This window comes from Heliangelus exortis, chromosome 8 (assembly GCF_036169615.1).
Source record: "Heliangelus exortis chromosome 8, bHelExo1.hap1, whole genome shotgun sequence".
NCBI classification, from domain to species: Eukaryota; Metazoa; Chordata; class Aves; order Apodiformes; family Trochilidae; genus Heliangelus; species Heliangelus exortis.
Window position 1 is genome coordinate 5,702,019 of NC_092429.1, and position 21,622 is coordinate 5,723,640.

Below are 21,622 nucleotides of genomic sequence, written 5' to 3' on the forward strand. Positions count from 1 at the left end.
CAACAGAGGAGGGCAAACCTTTTCTGCTGGGCTAGTATGGGAAATCTGTGTGGTACCTGAGTGATATGGTCAAGGGTGTATAATGTCCCATTTCTAAACTACCTGTCATGTAAATAATAATAATAAAATACACTTGACCGCAGTGAAAACAATGTTAGCCCTTTCCTGTGATATGCAACCTGCAGTTTTTATTGTGGAGAAAGTGTAAAAAGATGGGTTTTAAGGAGATGACTAGAGGAGACAAATATATTTGCTTTCAGAGTGAAAAGCAAAACTGTACTTGGATGAAACTGGAAGGGAAGGTCACCTAAGGGTAAGAAGAACTGGACAGAGAGCAATCTCACAAATACTTCTTTCAGTTATCCATATTGCTATTATCTTGCAGAACTCAGGTCAGATTACCCTAAAAGTTCTCAAAATGGATGCTCTGAGATTGCTTGAGTGTGTGGACAACTTCCATTTTTAGGAAACTTTATTAAGAATCTTTCCTATGTGCCTCAGATGTTTCACTACCTTATCATCTGCTACATCACCACTGTTCTTAGCTGTTCTTTAGGAATATGGAGTCTAATGGTCAGACTCCATGGTAATTTCTAGTGTTTTCTTTTGCTTGTGCCAACCTAGAGGTCTGAGTTGTTTCAGTGAAAAATGACACGCAGTAGAATTATGCAGATATAATGACAAAATTAGATCAACTCAGTACAAATTATTTAGGCAATGTCAGTAGGGATCTAGTGGTGTGCACTAGAAATCTATGGTGACAAAGGGAATGGATGCAGAAAGCACTGAAGTGATTACAAATGGGATATGAGCTGTTTATGACCTGACAGAATTTTTATATATTTCTTTAATAGCTCTAAAATACTTTGTGTATCTCAAAAGAAATGGCAATGACATATGAATACTAAGGAACTGGCTGGATTCCCGCTGTTTCCATAGGAGAGAAACACGTATGAATTATGAACAGTTGAATAAATCTGACATCTGACATTTGTTCATCCAAATTTGTGTTTCAAATCCTTTTGCCCTTTTCTTAATCTAAAAACACTTGAAAGAACTGACAGAACAGAAAATCAAATATTATTAAGGTTCTTGGCTCTTTCCACAGATCTGAAGCTGCACATCCATATTTAATAGATTACTCATTTTCATTTGCATCCTGACCTTTGAATTTTGGAAATTTTTTTTTTTTTTTTTTTTTTTTTTTTTAATTTATTTATCAGAACAGCTGAGGTCAGCAAGCCAGCATGAATTCTGTGTGAGCTACACTACAATGTCTCCAACCTCTTTTATCAGTCAGTGACCAAAGGCTGCTGTTTGTCCCTTTCCAGCATTCCTAAGTGTGCTGTAATAGCCTTGAATATTGGGCTATTTGGGAGGAAGCAGTGATGGAGCAGCTGCTGAACATTGATCTCCACTGTGCACTGTACCAAGCCCTGCCTTGTCTACATTAGTCCATAAATACACATAGCCCATCACACACAAAGAATAAGCAATGCATGATGTGAGTTTCTGGCAGGATTTTTTGCTATGTATTCCAGTTTATCATAAAGAGTTACAAGTGTTAGACAGTGATGAAAAGGAGATCTCAACCTTTTAAGTGAAAAATTAGTTACTATTTTAAAAGCACCACTCTTACTATTTTAAAAAGCACTATTTTAAAACCAGACTCTTAAGAAGCTGCATATTCTGATGCATTAGGAATGCAGGCTGGGTTTCTTTTCCAGCAGCCTGGCTGAAAAATTAAACACAACCACTGCAAACAGTGTACTGCAGGCAGCAAGATCTTCCAGCACGTTGTTCACTGTTTGTAGATCAAGAGCCAGATATTCCACGGTACCAGTTGTACCTCCATGGAAGTGAAGCAGCCCCTCATGCAAACACAGATATCTGGGCACAGATGAGGAAGTCTGGTGGTCCACTGCAATACTGAGATCCCTTTTCTTCACTGCAATTTGCCTTTATATAAAGTGTCTTCGTTTCCCCATTTCCTTGTCTGTAAAATGGAAATACTGCCTTCCCCTCTGATAGGAGGCTACAGTAGTATTTTAAGATGATTAAATGGCTTGTGCTATGGAAATGGGAATTATTACCATGTTGAAACCTGAAGGCACTGACCTTGACAAAAAGGTAAACGACAGCCTGGCTTCATGAGCAAACAGCATTAGTGGAGCCAGCACTTCACTTTCATGATGCTCAACTCTCATGTAATCATCTCTAATGTAGCTGTTAGAGGAGCTCCCCAGCCCCACGGGGAGAATTGCTCAGGAAGGTCTTTTCTGTGACATGCAATTACCAAATGGGAATGCAGTGGAGGGAAGGGGATGAATGAACACAAACATCATTCTAGGAACAACTGTTGGTGGTTAATACTTGACCATTACTTCTTGACAGGATTAATGTCTTTCTAATCACACTAATCTCTTCTGATAACTTTATCCATAATCCATCTATTTCAAAGCAACATCCAGATGGCTTCTGGTGGAGGGGAAGACAAAATAAACATGAAGAATGGGGTCTTAGCAGCAGCTTCTTGTGTTTTCCCTTTTTGTGGATATAGGTTTTGATCTTCAGACAGGTCAAAAAATGTGTTTTTTATCAGAGAACCATAAAAAAAACCTAGAGAATTGCAGAGAAGATAGGAACTTCTATTTTTATTTGTAAATAAAATACTTCCTAAGTACTCTGATGTTTATCAGTGACAGCCAGGAAAAGCCTAGAGGTGCTCATAAGGGTTTAGCTACTTGTCTGCATGGGACTTATTAGATTTCCAAGATATTGAAAGAATTCCCTTCCTCATTATGTCAAAATTGCTGCAGTTATTTTGGAGGTTTTATGCAGATTTCTCTCAAAGCAGACATGAAACTTCCTACTTAATACTCTCATTGGTTTGTGCTAATACCAATATTTAAAACAACCTAGAAACTGGCTTAGCATTTTTAATAATTTACATATAAGAATAACTCCTGGAATTGATGAGATCTTCTTTTTCCCTTCTAATTTCCCCTTAAAAATTAGATTTCATTAGATCATCCACTGATCCTGCTTTTTTTCTTCACCTTCCTCTCTAAGCAAAGACCACAGAAAGAAACAATTCGTTGTAACCTTTCATAAATCACATGGAGACTGTCCAAAAAAAGTAAACAACCTTCTATCAATATCAATATTTTATCTAGATAAATTAATTTAACCAGGGATTTTGTTGTTGTTGTTGTTTGGTTTTTTTACTAACAATCAGCAATTAAACAATGGAAGTCTTAGTGAAATAATTGCCTGAAATATCTGTCCCATTAAAATGTCAATAAACTTTTTTGAATTATTTGCTGTACCCAAGTTTTGATCAATTGGATTTCTATCTTTTTCCAATTAAATGGAGTAGATAGTCCAGGGAAGACACAAAACAGATTTGGCTGCATCAGGACAACTTATTTCCCATAAAACAAAGCAGAGTAGATTTAAAATTACCCAAGTCCCAGTAAAATAGCCAAATATCTTTTACTTTTTAGGAATAACAATATAAACCTTACAAAGATTGCAAACTTGAAATTATTGTGGACCATCAGGTTTGTGTTGTGTAGAGATCCTCATATTCCCCAAACACAGCTTTGTAGAGGCTTGACAGCCACAAACATTTAAGGACTCTGGGACAGATATTTGCAGAGGTTTTGGAGGTGATGCTTCAAATCATGGAGAGTGTCTGAGATTTTCATCCCAGATTTGTTTGATAAATAGAACAGAGTTAAAAAATGAAGCACAGGATTCTATAAAGGAGAAAGAAAAGCCACAGGAAGATCATTTTTGGCACACTCTGTGCAGGCGATAAAGAGATCACGGAACTTATTTAATATGATGTTTTATTATTATATCCAGCACCAGATGTTTCAAAGCAAGGTGCAAGAAACCTCTTAAATCCTAGTAATTAGAGATTTCACTTAAATTCTACACTACGAGGTTTAATATCTCATAAAAAACTCATTTGCAAGTATTCTGGAAGTGTTAGGCTCAACATAATTTTTTTCCATACAAACTAAGAAATGGGGCCTTAACATGAAACTACACTTTTGTGGATTTTTTTTTTTTTTTTTTTTTTTTTTTTTTTTTTTTGCCAGACTGATCATATTAGTGTACTGCAATTATTTAGAAAAGCTGGAGACTGTTTTCCATTGTCTTAATTCTCTTTTGTCCATTTTGCAATCATTAAAACATATAATGGAAGCTATGCATGAAACATACAGGTGGATGCTACTTAGGTACATAGTAAGTCAAATTGTTTTAATTTATTACTCAAGTATATGTCCTGTTATTCCAAGCCTAACCAGATTCTCAAGCTTGACAAGAATCCCTTTTCTATGGAATGCCAAATTCATTCCATTGTGTTCCACAAAACTCTAGTACTGGATAGCATGGAAACATCTTTGTGCAGTTTTAGAAGCAGCTTGGGACTCTTTTGGGGAAGTTTTTATGAAGCCCAGAGAGTCTGATGAAAATCAGATTTAAAGGAGAAACTTGAATATGATACAGAGATCTTAAGTTAAACCATCTGGAAGCTTATTCCCTCTGACTGCTGTATTCCCTAGGAAATAAGAAAAGTCCTTTTACTTGTCATTCTTTGGTTACATTATGGGAATGTTAGAGCTCTAGAGATGAGTGGTGAGAAACTCCTGTGGTGTAACTGTATTGCTTTGTGTACTATCTGTGGGAATCAACCTGCCTCTTATCTGTCCTGTTCTCTGACATCAAACATAAAAAACGAAATGAAAAATAGTTCATAAGTAATGGTTTAAAAAAGTAGTGAGTGATTACTTTCTCATACCAGCATTTCTTCCTGAAAATCATTCTGAACAATTCCCTAAAAATTCCATGACCTATGTTACTGCACAGCCTCTGGATAATTGCTTTCCCTGGGTCCTTCTTAGAACTGAGCAGTGCAGGCCATGAAAAGCACAGGGCTTGGGTTGAGCCCAGCCTTTCATTCAGGCTTCTGTCACACCAGTTACCCCTGTTGCACCTCCATAGTTAATTACTTTTGAGGACTTCCTTATCACAGCATGAACTGAGCATGACTTTATCTGGTGACAGGATAATCTCATTACAGATGATGATCTTGTTAATGAATATCCCCAAGACAGAGCAATCTCATTATTAGCCCCCTCAGGATTTGTCACCTAAGAGCCAATATATGATTAGATTCTAACTTCACAGCATCCTCCCAGATCTAATGGCCCAATGGCTTAAGGTTGAGGTAGCACTCCCAAAGGCACATGAACCACTGGCCATATTTAATTAGGATTTTTTTGTCTGTAAATGGTCCTGGACATACTTCTCAGGTGAAGAATCAAGACAGGTGAAGTGCTATGTGCAGGGCTCATCTCCCTGTTGTTCTGTAAAAGAAATAGAGTGCAGTGGCACCAAGAACAACAGAAAAGTGTGGCTTTACCATGGTGGTGGTGGCTTCTGGGCAGTGCCAAGAAAAGATGTGGGCTGTTTGTCTCCTTGGTAGGGCCCTCTCCAAGTAATCACTCTGCATATTGTCCTACCTACAAGTTACAGACCTGCTGGTCAGCAGTAAGGCCTCCAAACCAATGGGTAGATGGTCTGTGAGAAGGGATCATTCCTGGAAATCTAGTAACAACATTGAGGTTGTTTTACAAAAACCTGACACATTAATTGGAAATAAATGTTTGCCTCAACTGCTTTATCAAAATGATGTTTTAGAATATACTCTTCCACATGAACCCATCCAAAGGAAATGCCAAGGAACTGACTCTTGTTGCTGCTCCTATATTTTTATATCTAGTGCTGTGTTTGTACGTGGTGCTTTGCAGACACACAGAAAGGTGGAGTTTTTATCAAATGCAATAATAAAAGAGAAGGAAGAACAATGATTAAAATCGTAAGAGTTACTGAGGTGCTCATTTTCTAAATGATATTTCAGTGCAATCAGTGTTTCCTCATGCTGCTCTCACGTTAACAAAACCCATGCTAGCTGAGAGACTGACAGTGCAGAAAAGCAATACATTTTCTTAATTAATCTAGTGGTTAGCAGGAACCTGAGCACTAAATCCCCCCATTTGATTTCATTAAATCTACTATAAAGGTTAAGCTGCACTTTAGCAGTGGCTCTAGACAACCTTACTCAGCAGAGAGAGGTCAAGGATATTTCATTTAAGGAGGCACAGCTTAATATAAATGTCTCTCTATGAGGAAAACCCTGATAAATGGTTCTGTTTTGATGAGAAAGCCAGACAGTGGGCATACCAAATGGTAAATGTGGTGTTTTGTTTCATCTGCAGCTTTCCTCAGTTGTATGTTTTGAGGAGTTTACAGAGCATTATTCATTATATCACAGAATCATTTAGGTTGGAATTGATTATTGAGTCCAACCATAAGCCCAACACTGCCAAGTTCACCACTAAACCATGTTCCCTGAGCACCACATCTACAGGTCTTTTAAATCCCTCCAGGGATGGTGACTCCACCAGTTCCCTGGGCAGCCTGTTCCAGTGCCTCACAACCCTTTCCATGAAGAAATTGTTTCCTAATAGCCAATCCAAACCTTCCCTGGAGCAACAGTTCCTCTTGTCATATCACTGGTTACCTGGGAGAAGAGACAAACATCCACTTCACTCCAATCTCCTTTCAGGTAGCTGTAGGAAGCAATAAGGTCTCCCCTCAGCCTTCTTTCCTCCTGGCTAAACAACCCCAGTTCCCAGAGCTGCTCCTTATAAGACTTGTGCTCCTTCACCAGTTTTTTTCCCTTCCTTGAGAGATGCTCCAGCACCTCTATGTCCTTGTAGTGAGGGGCCTGAGACTGAACACAGCATTTCAGGTGTGGCCTCACCACTGCCAAATACTAGAGGGCAATCCTGACCCTAATCCTGATGGCCACACTATTGCTGATACAAGCCAGGAGCCCCAGACAACACTGGTGGCACTGGAAACTCAAACCTCAGCCTTGGTCACTTGGAAAAATGTTCAGTCTGTGTCTGAAGAGCTTGAAGCAAGTTCAGGAACCATCAGTGCCCTGTCTAATTTGCCTGTAACAGAGGGTCAGTGGGAACTAAAGCACTTGGCAGAGCTGCATGGCTCAGGAGAGGCAGGCTATACAAGAGGATGGTTACTGGTCATCTTCTGACAGTGGTGGGCAGGGAGCTGAAGGGGAAAGAAAAGGGTGAAGCAACCATAGCATTTTGTTTGCCCATCACTGTGCAGCCACACCTGCCCCTGAAGGAGTTTCCTCTGCACACTGTCCTGAGACTCCACTTCAAGGGGAGGTACACACAGTCTGCTACCCAGGGTACCCCCTGGCAAAGCACAACCCCACTGTGCTTTGTATTGAGTTAGAAAATAACAAAAATCATTCTTTTAGATATAAGATAGACTATATGACAATTTTCCTCCTATTCTCCTTTTTTTATTTTAAAGTTTTTGTCTGGCTTTATGCAGGAAAGACTATGGGAGTTAAACAGATTTCCTTCAGAGGTCCCTTCTGACCCAGATTACCCTGTGATTCTGTAAAATTATGAGTGGAGTTTCATACCTAAGCTTGTATAATTATTGTCATTGCTCCTGTGAACTGAGCCATCACACCTGTAGGTAGCATCAAACTATCCCCTGAGCCTCACAGAACAGTCAATAGGATTCGACTGGAATAATTAGGAAGTTAGGTTTTCAGTTGCATTAATGCTATGCAAAAGATCCTCTATGTGATGTGTTTTCTTTCTGCAGCTTGATGTCTGGGCTCGCAGCCCTGGATGCCAAGACTTCCAGTCGATTGGGTATCATTACTGTCACTTACTACCTGTGGACAACATTTGTGGCTGTGGTTGTGGGAATAATTATGGTCTCCATTATCCATCCTGGTGGAGCAGCACAGAAGGAGAGCACTGAAGAGGGTGGGAAGCCCATCATGAGCTCTGCAGATGCTCTGCTTGACCTAATCAGGTAACTACATTCATTCTTTCTGATTTCTGGGGGTAGCATTATGTACATAAGTGCATGAGGAACTGTGGCCTGAGGAGAAGTTCTGAAGCTGAGGACGAACATTTGTTTAAATTGAGAAAAAAGAAAAATTCAGAGGATTCCTTTCAGGTTATCAGATGTTTATCCTGGCTGTTTCTGGTAAAATTTAAATGAATGGCCACCAAATGTGTCAGAAGTACACCCCAATACTGGGGTAGGTTTGTTTTTTTTTTACCCCCACAAAATCACATGTGTTCTACTAAGGCAAAGCCAGTACTAAAATGTAACTTTAATTTAACTAAGGTCAGGCAATTGTTACAGGCAAAACCTTGGGTATAAGAGCTGAAATCCAAATTTTTCAGGAAATAATTCTTAAAAGTGCTGTTACAGCTGCTCACATAAACTCTCAGATGAACAACACAACTGGAAAGACCACCGTTGCGATCTTTTTATTCCTTATTTTTATCACATTACTTGTTCTGCTTCATGGCTTGTTCTTGTTTGTTTTACTTTATTTGGCAGAAGGGGGGTTTGGTTTTTTCTGAGCAGCATTATTAGAGCACTGATGGCATTTTTGTAGCCTTGCCTGAATATCCATCTTTGTTTCAAGATTTCAGGTGCTGAATTTCCTGACTGTACAGATCATGTGCCTCAGGTTTATTTTCCTCATGCAAAAATACCAAGTTTTGTCTTTCTTTGGTAGTTCCTCAGACTGATGATCTCACACCATATTGGGCAGGGCCACCTAGACCTAGTGTGTATCTAGAACATGTTAGAGACTTCTCTTTGGAGTTTGACTTACTAAAAGTAAAAGTGCTGCACAGTTTGTCTTTCAAAAAACCCAAGTTTCTGACCCTCATGGGGGATCAGCACACCAAATACTTCAATTAGGGTTACTGGGACCTCAAATCAGAAGAAACTGGGATGAAAAGCCTATAAAAATTTTTTTTTCTCCTCCAAGCAGACAAACCATCTGAAACCCACATCTTTTTCTAATTTATCAATGTCTGACTAAGAATGGGCCAAATTATATCAGTCATAGAGAAACATCTGAGCACACTTTCTTTTGTAGCTTTCCACAAAACCACCATCTTCATCTGCAAGGGGAAAATTCCCACTTCATGGCATCTTTATTTCCCCGGTGACTTTGCTGTGATGTATTTGCAGTGGCATCCACACCTGTGTGTTTGTGGCACAGTGCTAAGTCACATCACTGTTTCTGCTGTGTAGACTGACTATTTCTACAACAAGAGGAAGGGACTGAGCAAGGCACTGGAGCTTTGAATCCCTGAGTAGTGTAAGGAGTAATAGGAAATCTAAGAAAGCTGTGATCTTGTGATTTATCTTCACACTGGTAGTGTTTGTAAACCCTTCCAGGCATGCTGAGCTGTTTCTAAGGTCTCAGAAAAGTAAAGGCATAGTTAGACATGTGGTGCATTGTTACATCAAAACAGACCTTACAGCAGCCTCTGGAAAGGGTCTTCCTTGCCAGGGATTCCATCCCCTTCCTCACACCAGCTTAGTTGCTTTCTGAGACCTGGAGCTTGCAAGTTCATGGAGATGAGGCAGAAGAAGGGTACTTGGGGCATTCAGAATTGAAATTCAGTTCTGTAGTGTGATGTGTGCATACAACAACTTCATGTCTGTATGACTGGAACCTGAGTTACAATCTGTCTGTATCTCTGCCTGCCTGGTCCCTGTACACCACAGGTTTAGTGGTGAGGTTTGGGAACGATTTATTTTGCTGAGCCTTACTGCAAGTGAAATAACATATCCTGGTCTAAACATTTGCAAATATCACCTATCATTTTACTTCCTACAAACATTTACCAGAGCAAATTATAATGGCTTGCATGCATGTTTCAGGTATTTGTGTTTCCAGCCATGCAGCAGTTTTTATTCTGCAAAACCCTGAAGTCTTCCCTGGTTTGGGCAGGTGTCAGACCAACTGATGAGCTGCTCTCAATTACCCAGGCTTAAAAAGAGAGAATAAAAGTCTCTCCTTTTGCCATGCTAAGCAGCAATCACAGCTGCAGTCTTTCTGCCCTGAGTGCACAAACTGATGGTTTTTATTCCTCCACTACAGCAATAACCACATTTACTAAGTAAATAAATAACACAACTGTAGAGAATGGGCTTTCAGCCTAGGCAAACACTATGGGTGAAATCCTGGCTCTGCTGAAGTCAACTGCAGAACTCCTAAATATCTGTGTGGAAGTCTGGATTAAATGTAATGATGTATCTGCTGGTTTGAGCTAGAAAAGCTGATCCTTTAGCTCAATGATAAATCACTTCCATTCACAGCTGGAGAACATCTTTTTTAGGCCCAGATTGGCTTATCTCCTCAATTCATTAATTTCCTCTCAATTTATCAATTGCATGTGTGCACAGAAGTTTACACAGGAAACATCTGGCATTCTGCAAACGAAGAATGCTAAATGCATGAGGGGAGAGATTATATATGTGACATGATTGTGGGCTTTATTTAAAAAGCATGGATCTTGGCACGGTGATACAGATATTTACCCTCATTGATTTCAAATTTGAAGCCAGTTTGAAATGATGAAGTGTATTATTATTTCTTGTGATGTTATATATGACATTGTCATGTCTAGAATTTCTGGCAAGGAGGGTATTGCTAGAAATTGAATTTCTGGAAGTTCTGGCAAAGATTTTGCTTTTAGAAGTGGTTTTAATCAGAAATTAAAGACTGTACTGACTTAGCAATAAATGACATGGAGAATTGCTACAGAGCCTCATAGTCATCCTAAATACCTGGAACATGAATCAATAATCACCTTATTATTCTGCATTATTTTGCAGATGATGCTTCCTCTGTCTATTTGTCTGTTATGTAAAAAAACAAAACAAACCAAACAGCAATAAAACCTCCAGTGCATATAACTTGATTAGGACATAGCAGTGACACTGTAGTGCATAATTCAGAAATGGATCTAAGCCTCACATCAAGCAGGACATCTGTAATCTTATCACCATATTGAATTTCATGCTTCAGAAACTGTATCCACATGTTAACCATTCTTGCCATGCAAAACAGAAATATTTGGAAGACTTCCTTTCTAATGGGAACCCCAAGAGACTTGGGATAAGATCTGGGGGTGTGCATCTGTCACTACTGATTTCCTCCTGGATTCAATCTGGCAGGAGAAGCCACTGAATGCAGCATCATAGAAGTGTTTTCAACACTCAGTTATACCTAAAATCTTCAGTGATGCTTTGGCCTTAAATAGTTCAGACTTTCAAAAGGATAAAATGGGACACACTTACTGGAGTAGCATTAAATTTAAATATTAGGTTTGTTAATTATGCAGCACACATTCACCTGACAATGCCTATAATTTGGGGATGAACATTTGTCAAGCAAGATACACTACTCAGGACCACATTGTTTACATTAGCAGATAATATTTCCACCACATTCTGCTCCCATTATCAAAATACTTTTGATTTAGAAGGGTAAATCTTGTTGCAACTTAAATCATTCTACTTGCTTTTGTCACCAAGGGAAAAAGAATATGGCTGATGAGATTAAAAAAACAAAACAAAACAAAACCCAAGCAAACAGTATGAACATTCACATAAGGAAAGAAATCCCAACCAGACTGGGGTTCACCCTCCTGTTTTATAGGAATTTTTAATGCATGTGGGGACCAGCAAGTGCAGGGTTCACACACATTTGAAGTCATTCTCAAGTCTCACTATGACAACATAAGCTGGTTCAGTTCAAAAGCCCCAAATAAAAAAGTTCAGTGAATACAGTCAGGAGCAAATCATGCCTTAACCCATGACACAGAAAATTGTACATTTCTGAAGTTTACTGGAAGGACAAGTCAGAGCATTTTACCACTGAATATTCAGGAATGCATCCAATTGAATAGCAGGGACTGGGAAACTCAATCTGGCTTAACCAAGAGAGGGGTTTTTTTAATGCCATTAATAGTTAGAAGAGGATTTGGACAGTGTAGAGGATTTATGTTTTCATGGGAATCCTGAGCAGTCTTTAGAATAATTTCCTTCCCCTCTTTTCAAGCTAAGGGCTATATTCTATTTTATAGAAATTGTGTTTCTTGAAAATAGGGCAGGAGAAACGTAGTATCTGCTATAGTTTGGAAGAAGCCCAGGCTGTGCAGAACCAGAAATCACACTTCTAAAAGTTCACCACTGAAGACTGAGTTGCATATAAACACACTATGTAAGACAGCATTAAATGATCCAGGATATAAACTATGAAAAAGTTTTTTTAAATAACTTTGCCCTACATTCATGTATCTTTTGCCAAAAGCCACTGTGTACTATGATCCAAGTATTTATCTGTCCCCTATGGCAAAGTATGATTTTTACTCAGATTGCCAATTTTCTTTTATTTCACAAAACCAATGAGGTTCATTTTTAAGCAGTTCAAGCTGCACAGAACCCAGACCTCCTGTATTTACAAAGGACTCTGAAGTCCCCAAATGTGTGGTTCCTATTTGGCACAAGGGGAAGCCAACAAGGAAAAAAAGACAATTCTAGGATGAAAGCAATGCTGGGGAGTTGGACTACGAAGCATTTTCTGCTCTCTGGTCAGGAGGACTTGGTCACAGAGGGAGAAGGTACATGGAGGCCCAGAGTTAAAACTACATTAGAAAGTTTCAACCCTAAAGGAGAATAAATCATCCATCTTCCTCCCAGTTGCCCTGGACATCTTCAAGTGTATACACTTTTTATAAAATAACTTTGCCTTGCTGGAACCATACTGGAAATGAATGGGGCTCGACATGCTACCTTTGATATGATTCAGTCTTTGTAAGATGTCTAATTGTTTCTCCTCTGCAAATAATGATTTTCTTAGAAAGCCATAGCTCCAGGGGCCTGTGTCAGAACCTCTTCTTTCAGAAGAAGCAGGGTAAGGAGATTCACCCTCCAGATCCCTTGCTAGAACTGAAAGGCCACACAACAGTCACCCTTAGGGTAGATAAAAAGTCCACTTTTGGCAAAATGATTCCACAGCTTGAGTGCTGCTCTGATCCACAGAAAATACAAGCAAGACAAAATGGCTTAAAGCAGATTCATTATTTTTGCATTCCATTAGTATCTTTTATCACAACAATGAGCATTCAAATGCCTTGTTAATTCTGCAAATGCCTTTCTTTTTTTCTTTTAGGGGCAGGTAGTAAGATTGATACTGAGAAATGTCATGAGGCAGTGGTGGTGACTACTGGTGTGAAAGATCATCCCCTATGGGCCCTGAGATAGGACATTTGCTCAGTGTTGCTGAATTAATTTTTGCTCTTGGTTTCAGGAATCCAAACCCTGATGGATCCCACTGACACCAGCAGGAAGGTTTTTCAGGTCTCTAGCCATATGATAAAGGACAGGACTTGTGGCTCATGTAGTACAGTGGAGTGTTCAGGAGTCTACACAGCTGCTGATGAAATCATGCAGAAGACAGCAAAAGCAAAGAAATTTTTGAGATTGAGATGGTATCACTGAGAAGGACTTTGGTCTATAGTATAGAAACCACAGTGTTGTTCATTCTTCTGCACAGCTGCAAAACCTGGAAACTTAAACAGTTGTTGTGTCAAACTACTCAGGCTCCATTTTTACTCTGTTCCCTTGGTGTATAGAATGACAGGGTAAGATCTCAAACACTGAAGTATTAGAACACTGTCAAATACCCAGTCTCAAAATAATGTTCTTGGAAGCTCAGCTATATTAATTCAAATCTGAGAGCAGAGTGACCAGAGCTGGTTTATGCCCAGTGCAAATATAGGCCAATAAAATATTATGAGGCCACAGATGCAGCGATAAACCCAGACTGGTGGCTTTAATTCCCCAGCGTGGGAGACTGCAGCCAAAGTCTGTCTGGTGTGGCAGGGATTAGGTACTGATAACATCTGAGTCTGAGAGCAAAACCAGATTGCTGCTGCAGAGCACAGAGTGGCCCAGAAGGAATGGGAGCTCTGAGTCAAGGGAAGGACATCTGCCATACCTGTGGCTGCTCTTAGAGCTGCTGGCCTGATTTCTTTTTGAGAAGATCTTCAAAAGCTGAATGCTTTGAGTTAACAGATGTTGTTGTCAGGATTTAGAGTATTTCAGATATTCAGGAGTAGAACTGCAACCAGAATCTGGCCCATTGTTTCTAATAGAAGTTACCCAGCAGCCATCAGGCTGTCCCAATAGTTGCAGGCTCATGTTCTGGGGACAGTTTGATTAATGGCAGGAGCAATACAACAGCTTAACAGTGCTGATATTTGTACCACTGCTGGAGTTCTCAGAGCCAACAACCTTCTGAAGAGGGCAAGAGGGCTCCCACATCCTGAGGGCAGCACCAAGGCACAGCCTGAGGTGAAAATGGCGTCCTAACACAATTCAGCTTCCTCAAAAAATAGAATACTAGGAGAGCAAAAATGAAAGAATTGTGTTAATTGGTAGGTTAATTGCTGGGAGACAATGGTGAAGGAAATAGGTCTTCCCATTTTTGGCAGTGATAAAGTGCAATTGAGTCCCAGGTGCAACAGGAAGCTGCACCCTCAGATTTGTTTCTTAGAATACTGTGAATACTTCATACAAGTCCTCAGGATTTTCTACAAATTCAATGGCTATTAAGTCCCAGAACACATGGTGCTTCAGTCCTACATACACATCTCTAGCTCACTACATCCTCACGTCTGAATCCTCTTATCCCATACAGAATTAGGAAAGGCCTCCTAAACTTGCTGGTAGGATGAACCAGGCTGTACATCACAGCAGGGTGTAGTCAAGGCAGGTGTTTAGTAGGTCACTGGTGTGATTAAGCTGTTGTCACAGCAAATGTGGGCCAGGCAAGCTGTGCCAGAAGTGGCTCAGTAACTCAGGGGCTGTCGAAGGTTCACTGAGCTGATACTGAAGACTGAACCACGTTCACTCTTTTAGCCTGGGCTGAACACTCCTGCCCTGTCTGGCAGAATTCCTGAAGCAGAACATATGCTGGGAAATGTTCTTCCTTGGGGCAGACAATATTAAGATCTTAATTTTTTTGTGTAACCAGAAACCATATGTCTCATTATGTTTTACAATCACATCCTTGTCTTAGACCTAAATTTATCTGTGTTCCACACCAGTCTCAATGTTATTCACTGTATTTAACTCCCTATTATTAGGTGAAATTATCTTTTCCAAGAATGCTGAATTGTCCCACTGAGGTTGGAGGCGATGTTGCTTGTACTAGAGAAATGAGTCCCAGATCACTTTAAGGTTCCTGTATTATTATTTTGTGTCTTGTATCTTGTAAGCAACCTGAAAGTAATTCTGACAAGCTAGAAGTCCTTTATCTGCTGAGCTGTCTTAACTGCATAAACACAAGAGCATTCATAGGTGGTGACAGCAGTGAGTAGCTCAGCTTAAATTATTATTTTCTAAGTACTGACAGTGTCTTTAACTCAGTATATGTCTGTGTCAAACACAGTGCCTGTTCTGAGAAAGGAGAGCCTCACTTGATACCACATCCACGTGGGTAGATCTGTACCAAGCCCAAAATTGTAGGAAAATTAATAGAGATCTGCAGGGTCCAATCTGGTTGCCTGGAAGACAGGTGTGCAGCACAGAGAGGTGGACAGGCTGCAACACCCTCCCATTAGTTTTGTAGTATTTGGGGCTAATGCAAGTGTCTGGATTGTGTGCCAGACTGAAGCTCCTGTCCCAGCTTGCACCCTCCAAAGATCATTTTGTGGGACACAGACCCACAGGAGGGCTGCTTCCCAGGCTGGTTGGCAGTGGGGAGGATCCCAACAGCCTTCCTCATCCCAGTTCAGTGGTAAAAAGTCAAATAAATACCTCACTGCCACTCTCCCTAGAGCTTCTTGTTCTGCAACATTCCCAGGACACCCCTGCCAAACATCCAGCTCATGGCTGGAAATATCAACATCCAACAAAACCAACCCCTGAATTTGAGAATGTCTCAAGTGTTTCTGGAGAGGCCTGGCTGAACTAACAAACACCTCCAGTCTTCCCCCTGCCCTAGGTGACATTTTGTTACTTGCTTCTCATTCTTTAGAGTTCTCATCCACAAATTGCTCTCTTGAATGTTTTTAATTAACAAACCAAAATTTTGGCTAATACTGGATTTTTTCAATCCAAGTAAACCAGCTTAAAATAAAAAATAAGCCGAAGCTCTGGCAAACACATTCAGGTCAGCCCTTCACTAGATAAATTGTGTAACTTTGGTAAGGCTAGTCTCAAAGACTGGATCACAGTGCATAATATATTAAAAAATATTGGGAGAATTCCAGCATCCAGTATTAAGTGGGTAGTTGTAATTCCTGCAGGATAAAGAATTATAAAGAAACATAATGCTTTAATCCTCCACAAATTTGTCTAACATTTAATCTAGCTACTAACCATATGATATTTCCTTTCTCGAGCACTCTTAATTTATTCCTAATTCTACTAATTAGGACTACAAAACTAAGGGAGAAAGCAGAAATCACCAGCAATTATATTTATATTTCGTTGTAAAGCTGTGGCTCATACATGGCATTCATACTCAGAGCTGTGCAGGAATCCTCAGTGTGGATCTCTGCTTTCAGAATAATTTTCATTCACTCAGCAGGTCAGAGCACAATCATCACACTCCCACTGTGCACTCCTGCAGCACCTTCCATCCATCTCAAATCACAAAACTAAGGCAATTCAGTACTAATGAAGTTTTTAACAATCTGGGAGCAGAATTCCCTTTTGAGGGATAATAAAGCTGAAACTGCCAGTTCTCCCCCTCCTATAAATATCCTCTCCATCTTCCCAGGTCCAGCTCCATCCAGCTGCTCTCCAGTTTGTCCCCTGTGTCAGCCAAGCCCCCAGGGCTCGGGCAGGAGGCTGTGTCTGCAGGTGGTAGGGAAGTGATGCCCAGCTGGCTGTGCTCTCTGTCTTGCTTTGGCTACAGATTTGACACTTGAACCAGGCAATCATGGTTTTCATGGACAATTTGCAGAGATAACCCAATGCTTTGTGCTGTCACTACTGAGGTGACAGCTCTGTTGGTGGCACTGCTTACAATGGTTGCAGATGCTCATTGCTAAGCATATCAGTGCCCAAGTGGCTTAAGCTACATCACTTCAGTCACATGGAAGTTTGTATAAAGGCACTGCAGTAGCTTAACCAAACCTTGATAACCTTTAAACATCCCTTCCAGCCCAAACCATTTGATGACTCTTTATGGCCAAAGCTTTTTTCACCACCTAGGGCTCTAAAGCAGTTTCTCCTTGCATAAATTTATGCACTGGTTTTACTCTCTTCTGCCCATAGGTTCAGAACTTTGGGCTGAAAATAAATCAGTTCTGAAAAGAAACCTATTAGAATCATCACACAAATCTTGATTCCTAAATGCTGCACAGAAAGATAAAATTTTTTTAGCTTTTTTGCTCAACTGTATTATGATTCCTCTTTGAAGCCTGCAGAGGGTGTGCTCTCCATTTCAAATTAGAGTTGGATGTCTTTCTGCAAAGCAGTAATTCAGCTCAAACAGAACTTATAAATTAGCAGAAAGTCAGAAAAGATTTAGAGATCTAGATTTTATTGAAATAAAATATCTATGAGTTTCACTGCAGATTATGGCCATTTTTTTCCTTTGCAACTCAGTTGTGAGTAAAGATGAAACTGTTGGCCTCAGCCCAGATTCTTCTTCTAAAGCCTTGGGAACCATATTAAAGTAAAATTTAGCAGAAACTGTGCAGCTCTAATCTCAATTTTTATAATGAGGAATGGAATCCTCCATTTAAAAAGAAAATTGTTCTTGACTAAACTGCTGCAAAGTCTACACCACTTATAATTTTAGTTATGAAAGTGTATCAGGAGGATCTACAGCAAATGAGTATTTAGAAATCTAAAGTAGATTAAAGCACCTGCACCTCAGGAGTACATCCCTGAACACTAATATGGTCTTGAACAGCTCATTATCAAAGTAGGAAAGACAAAATATGAAATAAAGGAATATTCTTCTCCTCAGTTAGCAATTATGTTACCCCAGTAACAAGATGGAGACTGTGGCAGATCCAGAAACTGACACTAGAACTCCCAGGTTTCACTCCAGGTTTTTAGAAGCAAGTCCCAAAACTTTAATTCTGAGGAATTGTCAGTCTGTTGAGCCCTGCTCAGCAAGGTGCAGCTCTATGGCATGAGTAGGGAGACCCAAACCACAGTAAACAGAAATTGTTTTCAGTTGCATAGAAATTATTCTTTTATTTGTTCATTTTTAGGAACATGTTTCCAGCCAATCTTGTTGAGGCCACATTCAAGCAGGTAAGTGGCTATATTCCTTTTACCACAGAGGGAAGAGATGAGCCAGCATCACATAAAACATGATTTTTGTAAAACAGAATCCAGATACAGACATTGCATGTTGCTTCAGACACTGTTAGCACCTCCAGCATTTAGGAATTTTTGAGTTCCTCTCCATTAGCCTCAGCAGTTGGTATCTGAGGGCAAACAAACAAGCATAAAGTGCACAGTGTGACAAAGAATAGACAGGCACACCCATGTCAGCTCCACCTAAGGCTGATCTTTTGGGAAAGGTGCTGCAGGGAAGCAGAAGAATTGATGCTGGTGTGCCTGGAACATGGTTTCTGTTACCCCAGGACTGCAGACTCAGAGTAGCTGGAATCTCTTTAAGAGCACCCAGTAACACCATGCAAAGGAAGACACAAATACCATATCAAATTAAAGCAACAAAATAATGTATTTGGGAAGAATCTAATTACTCAGATTGGAATTTGGCCAGAAAACTACATCTGAAAGTTCTGAGTCAGCAAGAGGCATGGCTATATTTATTTCACCTGGGGAAATATTTCATGGAAACCTTATCTCTTGTGAGATAAAGAGAAGGGCACTCAAAACCTCTAGAGAGTCATTCCTGATTGTGTCTTCTAGGGAAGTAGCTCTATCAGGAGAAAAAGAGTTTGCTGCACAAAGGTCTGAATATGGGAAACTCTGATTTTGTTATGCTTTTCCATAAATCCCACTGGTTTTATAGATTTTAGCAGCATAGGGACAGGAGCTGTCATTCTTCTTTTCATGCTTGTCCCTTTAATATGCAGCCCTGTTGAAACAGAGCACTTAGGAGGTCTCATTAAGTTATCACTTCCTGCTGGGAAACTATAATAAAATCTGCTTTGTTTTCTTTCAGTATCGCACCAAGAGCATTCCCATCATTAAATCTAACAAAGCATCATCTGAAAGTGCAACTCATCGCATTATCATATATGGAGTTCAGGATGAGAATGGATCCAATGTCCAGAATTTTGCCTTGGATATCACTCCTCCTCCTGAAGTGATTTATAAGTCAGAACCTGGCACGAGTGATGGCATGAACGTGCTGGGGATTGTGATATTCTCTGCCACAATGGGTAGGTCTCAGATATGTTTGGGTTTTAATCATCTGAGTATCCATTTAAGAGAAAAAAATAGGGTTTGGGTTGTTTGGTTTCTTGATTCATCTTTTTTTTTAACTGCTTCTCTCTAAACTGTGAGGAAAAGACAAGCCTAGTATGGAATGTTTCTCTCAACCTTTCAAAGATAAATCTTCAACATCCTTAATGATTTTTTCCCATGCAGCTCTATTTTCTGTGCAAGCATTTACATTCTTTGTGTTTATTTTTTTTCTGGATTACTTTGAGCTTTTATTTATGAACTGTTTTTCCCTGAGTGTAAGAAAGACCAATCCAGTGTGCTCAGAGGAGGTAAGAATTACAGTATGAAGTCAGACCCTGTCAATATTCTGTTTCATTCTCTGTCAACAAGCAGAAACCCCAGAGAAGATTTCAAGAAATTCTGAAATAAACTATTCTATAGCAGATTTTCCTTCTAAATCTGAAGAATTTAGTACAATTCTAATGCAGAGAGTTTCAGGTGTTCTATTACAGAAATAAAGCACTTCTCATACTCCTCTTGGTTTGGGAGGTGTCAGGTTGGGATACCCCAAGCTCTCCATCCCTGAAGCTGCTCCCAGACCAACTCCTTTCCTAAAACTCACCCTACTAGGTAGAAAATTACCTTAGCCCTGGAATCGCCACTGTCTGTTGTTCTTGCCCAATCTTAGTCACATTTTACCACTTTGTTAGAGTAGAATATAACTGTCAGGTGCCTAAATAAACACACAATTCAGTGATATCACAAATAAGTGACCTACAAAGGTCTATTGTCTTATCAGTTTTAGATCTGTGAGACTTCTTTTTGCTTGAAACATCTTAATTTTATTTTTGCCATCCTGCAATGGCAAATAGACATAAACAGTCTAGAACCTTACCAGAGTGGACTCCAAGAACTTCTATCTGGTTAATTTATTGTCTCACCTGCTAGAGGAATTCACTGGTGTCATATGTGTTTGTGGATATGGAAGAAGGAATTTAAACAAACGTGCCCTAGTTAATGGTAAACTTCTGATTATTTTTACAAGAAAATGCTGATCAAATTTCCTGTAGCTACATTAATTCCTGGAAGTCAATCTGGTCAGCAGAGGTAGGTCCATAAAACATTTTGACTGTAGTTAGTATATTATGGTTCATAAAAGCACAAGGGGTCAAAAATTAAGTCTGGAATTTTGTCTCCAGAGGGTGGTATTCCACATGCAACGCTGCTGGAATCTGCCTGTCCCCCAGTTTGTTGTATTTTATAGTCTATTCCCAAAGTACAGTGTCACAGCAAACATTACTCCAGCCAAAAAAATATTGGATACAAAGGAATTAATTATGTGTGCTTATTAGGATCAAGGACAATTTTATACTTCTGAGCACAGAGGATCATTCATTGTTTTCCCAAAACTGAATGTATTGCTTTTACCATGCCCCTAAGTCTTGCTGGGGCTCAAGAGATGGAAGCTGGGAGCTGTTTTCTTCCTGGCTGATGTACAGAAACTCTGCTGCCAGCACTGCCATGCATAGCTCCAGCTGCTGGGTCAGCTCTGCTGGATTAGCCTGTGAATAAACCTGAGATCTTAAACCCTCAAAACTTGTCATCTACTGGGGACTATTCCAGACTGTTGCTTTGAACAAAAGATGCAGCCACTCATTATCACTGTCTTCAGCTTTCTGCAAAAAATGGAAGCCATGAAACAAGACTTTTTTGCTTGAATCTGTAAGAAAGAAGAGCATCCTTCTAAAGTTTGTATTTATTGCCAAAAAAAAGTATGCAGGCCTTGGCACTTTCCAGCAGTTTTGCTCACTTTGTCTGATTCCTAATTGCAGAAAGGTATTTTTACACCATTTCAGTGTAGAAAAGCAGCATTAGGGTGGATATGGGGTCTTACTACAGGTTCTTTAAACTCCTTTAACAGCATCAAAATAGCATAAAGGGACAAGAACTTAAACATGAGTTAACTGTCTTTTCCTTTTCCTGAAGTGGGAGATGAATGATTTAGTAATCTCAGCCCAGGAATAAATCCTGTGCATGAATGACTGGACTCCAGTGCCAGGCATGCACCAAAATGGGCAACATTTGACAGGCAGAGTGTGAGGTCAAGACCCATGAAAAGCCTGGGTGCTGTGACTGCCTGTATTACCTCTTCTCACACAGCAGGCAGGAGCTTCTGTTAGAGATTATCCCAACTGGCTGAGCACTGAGGCATCTGATTGTTTTTTATTCCTGGAGGAACATGCATTATTTATTCTTTACAAGAAAAATGTTTGTACTG

The 21,622-nt window shown here is 39.9% G+C and overlaps 2 protein-coding genes across 3 annotated transcripts in view; one reads left to right on the top strand and one right to left on the bottom strand.

Moving 5' to 3' along the window:
- Positions 1–21,622, bottom strand: part of SCP2 (sterol carrier protein 2) — a 104,263-nt gene that overhangs the window by 9,185 nt on the left and 73,456 nt on the right. The window lies entirely within an intron of this gene.
- Positions 1–21,622, top strand: part of SLC1A7 (solute carrier family 1 member 7) — a 47,267-nt gene that overhangs the window by 8,116 nt on the left and 17,529 nt on the right. For both annotated transcript variants that reach the window (XM_071750102.1, XM_071750103.1), the window contains exons 3-5: positions 7,729–7,944; positions 18,195–18,237; positions 19,121–19,340. In XM_071750102.1, the coding sequence (XP_071606203.1) occupies positions 7,729–7,944; positions 18,195–18,237; positions 19,121–19,340 (479 nt within the window). The remainder of the gene's footprint in view (positions 1–7,728; positions 7,945–18,194; positions 18,238–19,120; positions 19,341–21,622) is intronic.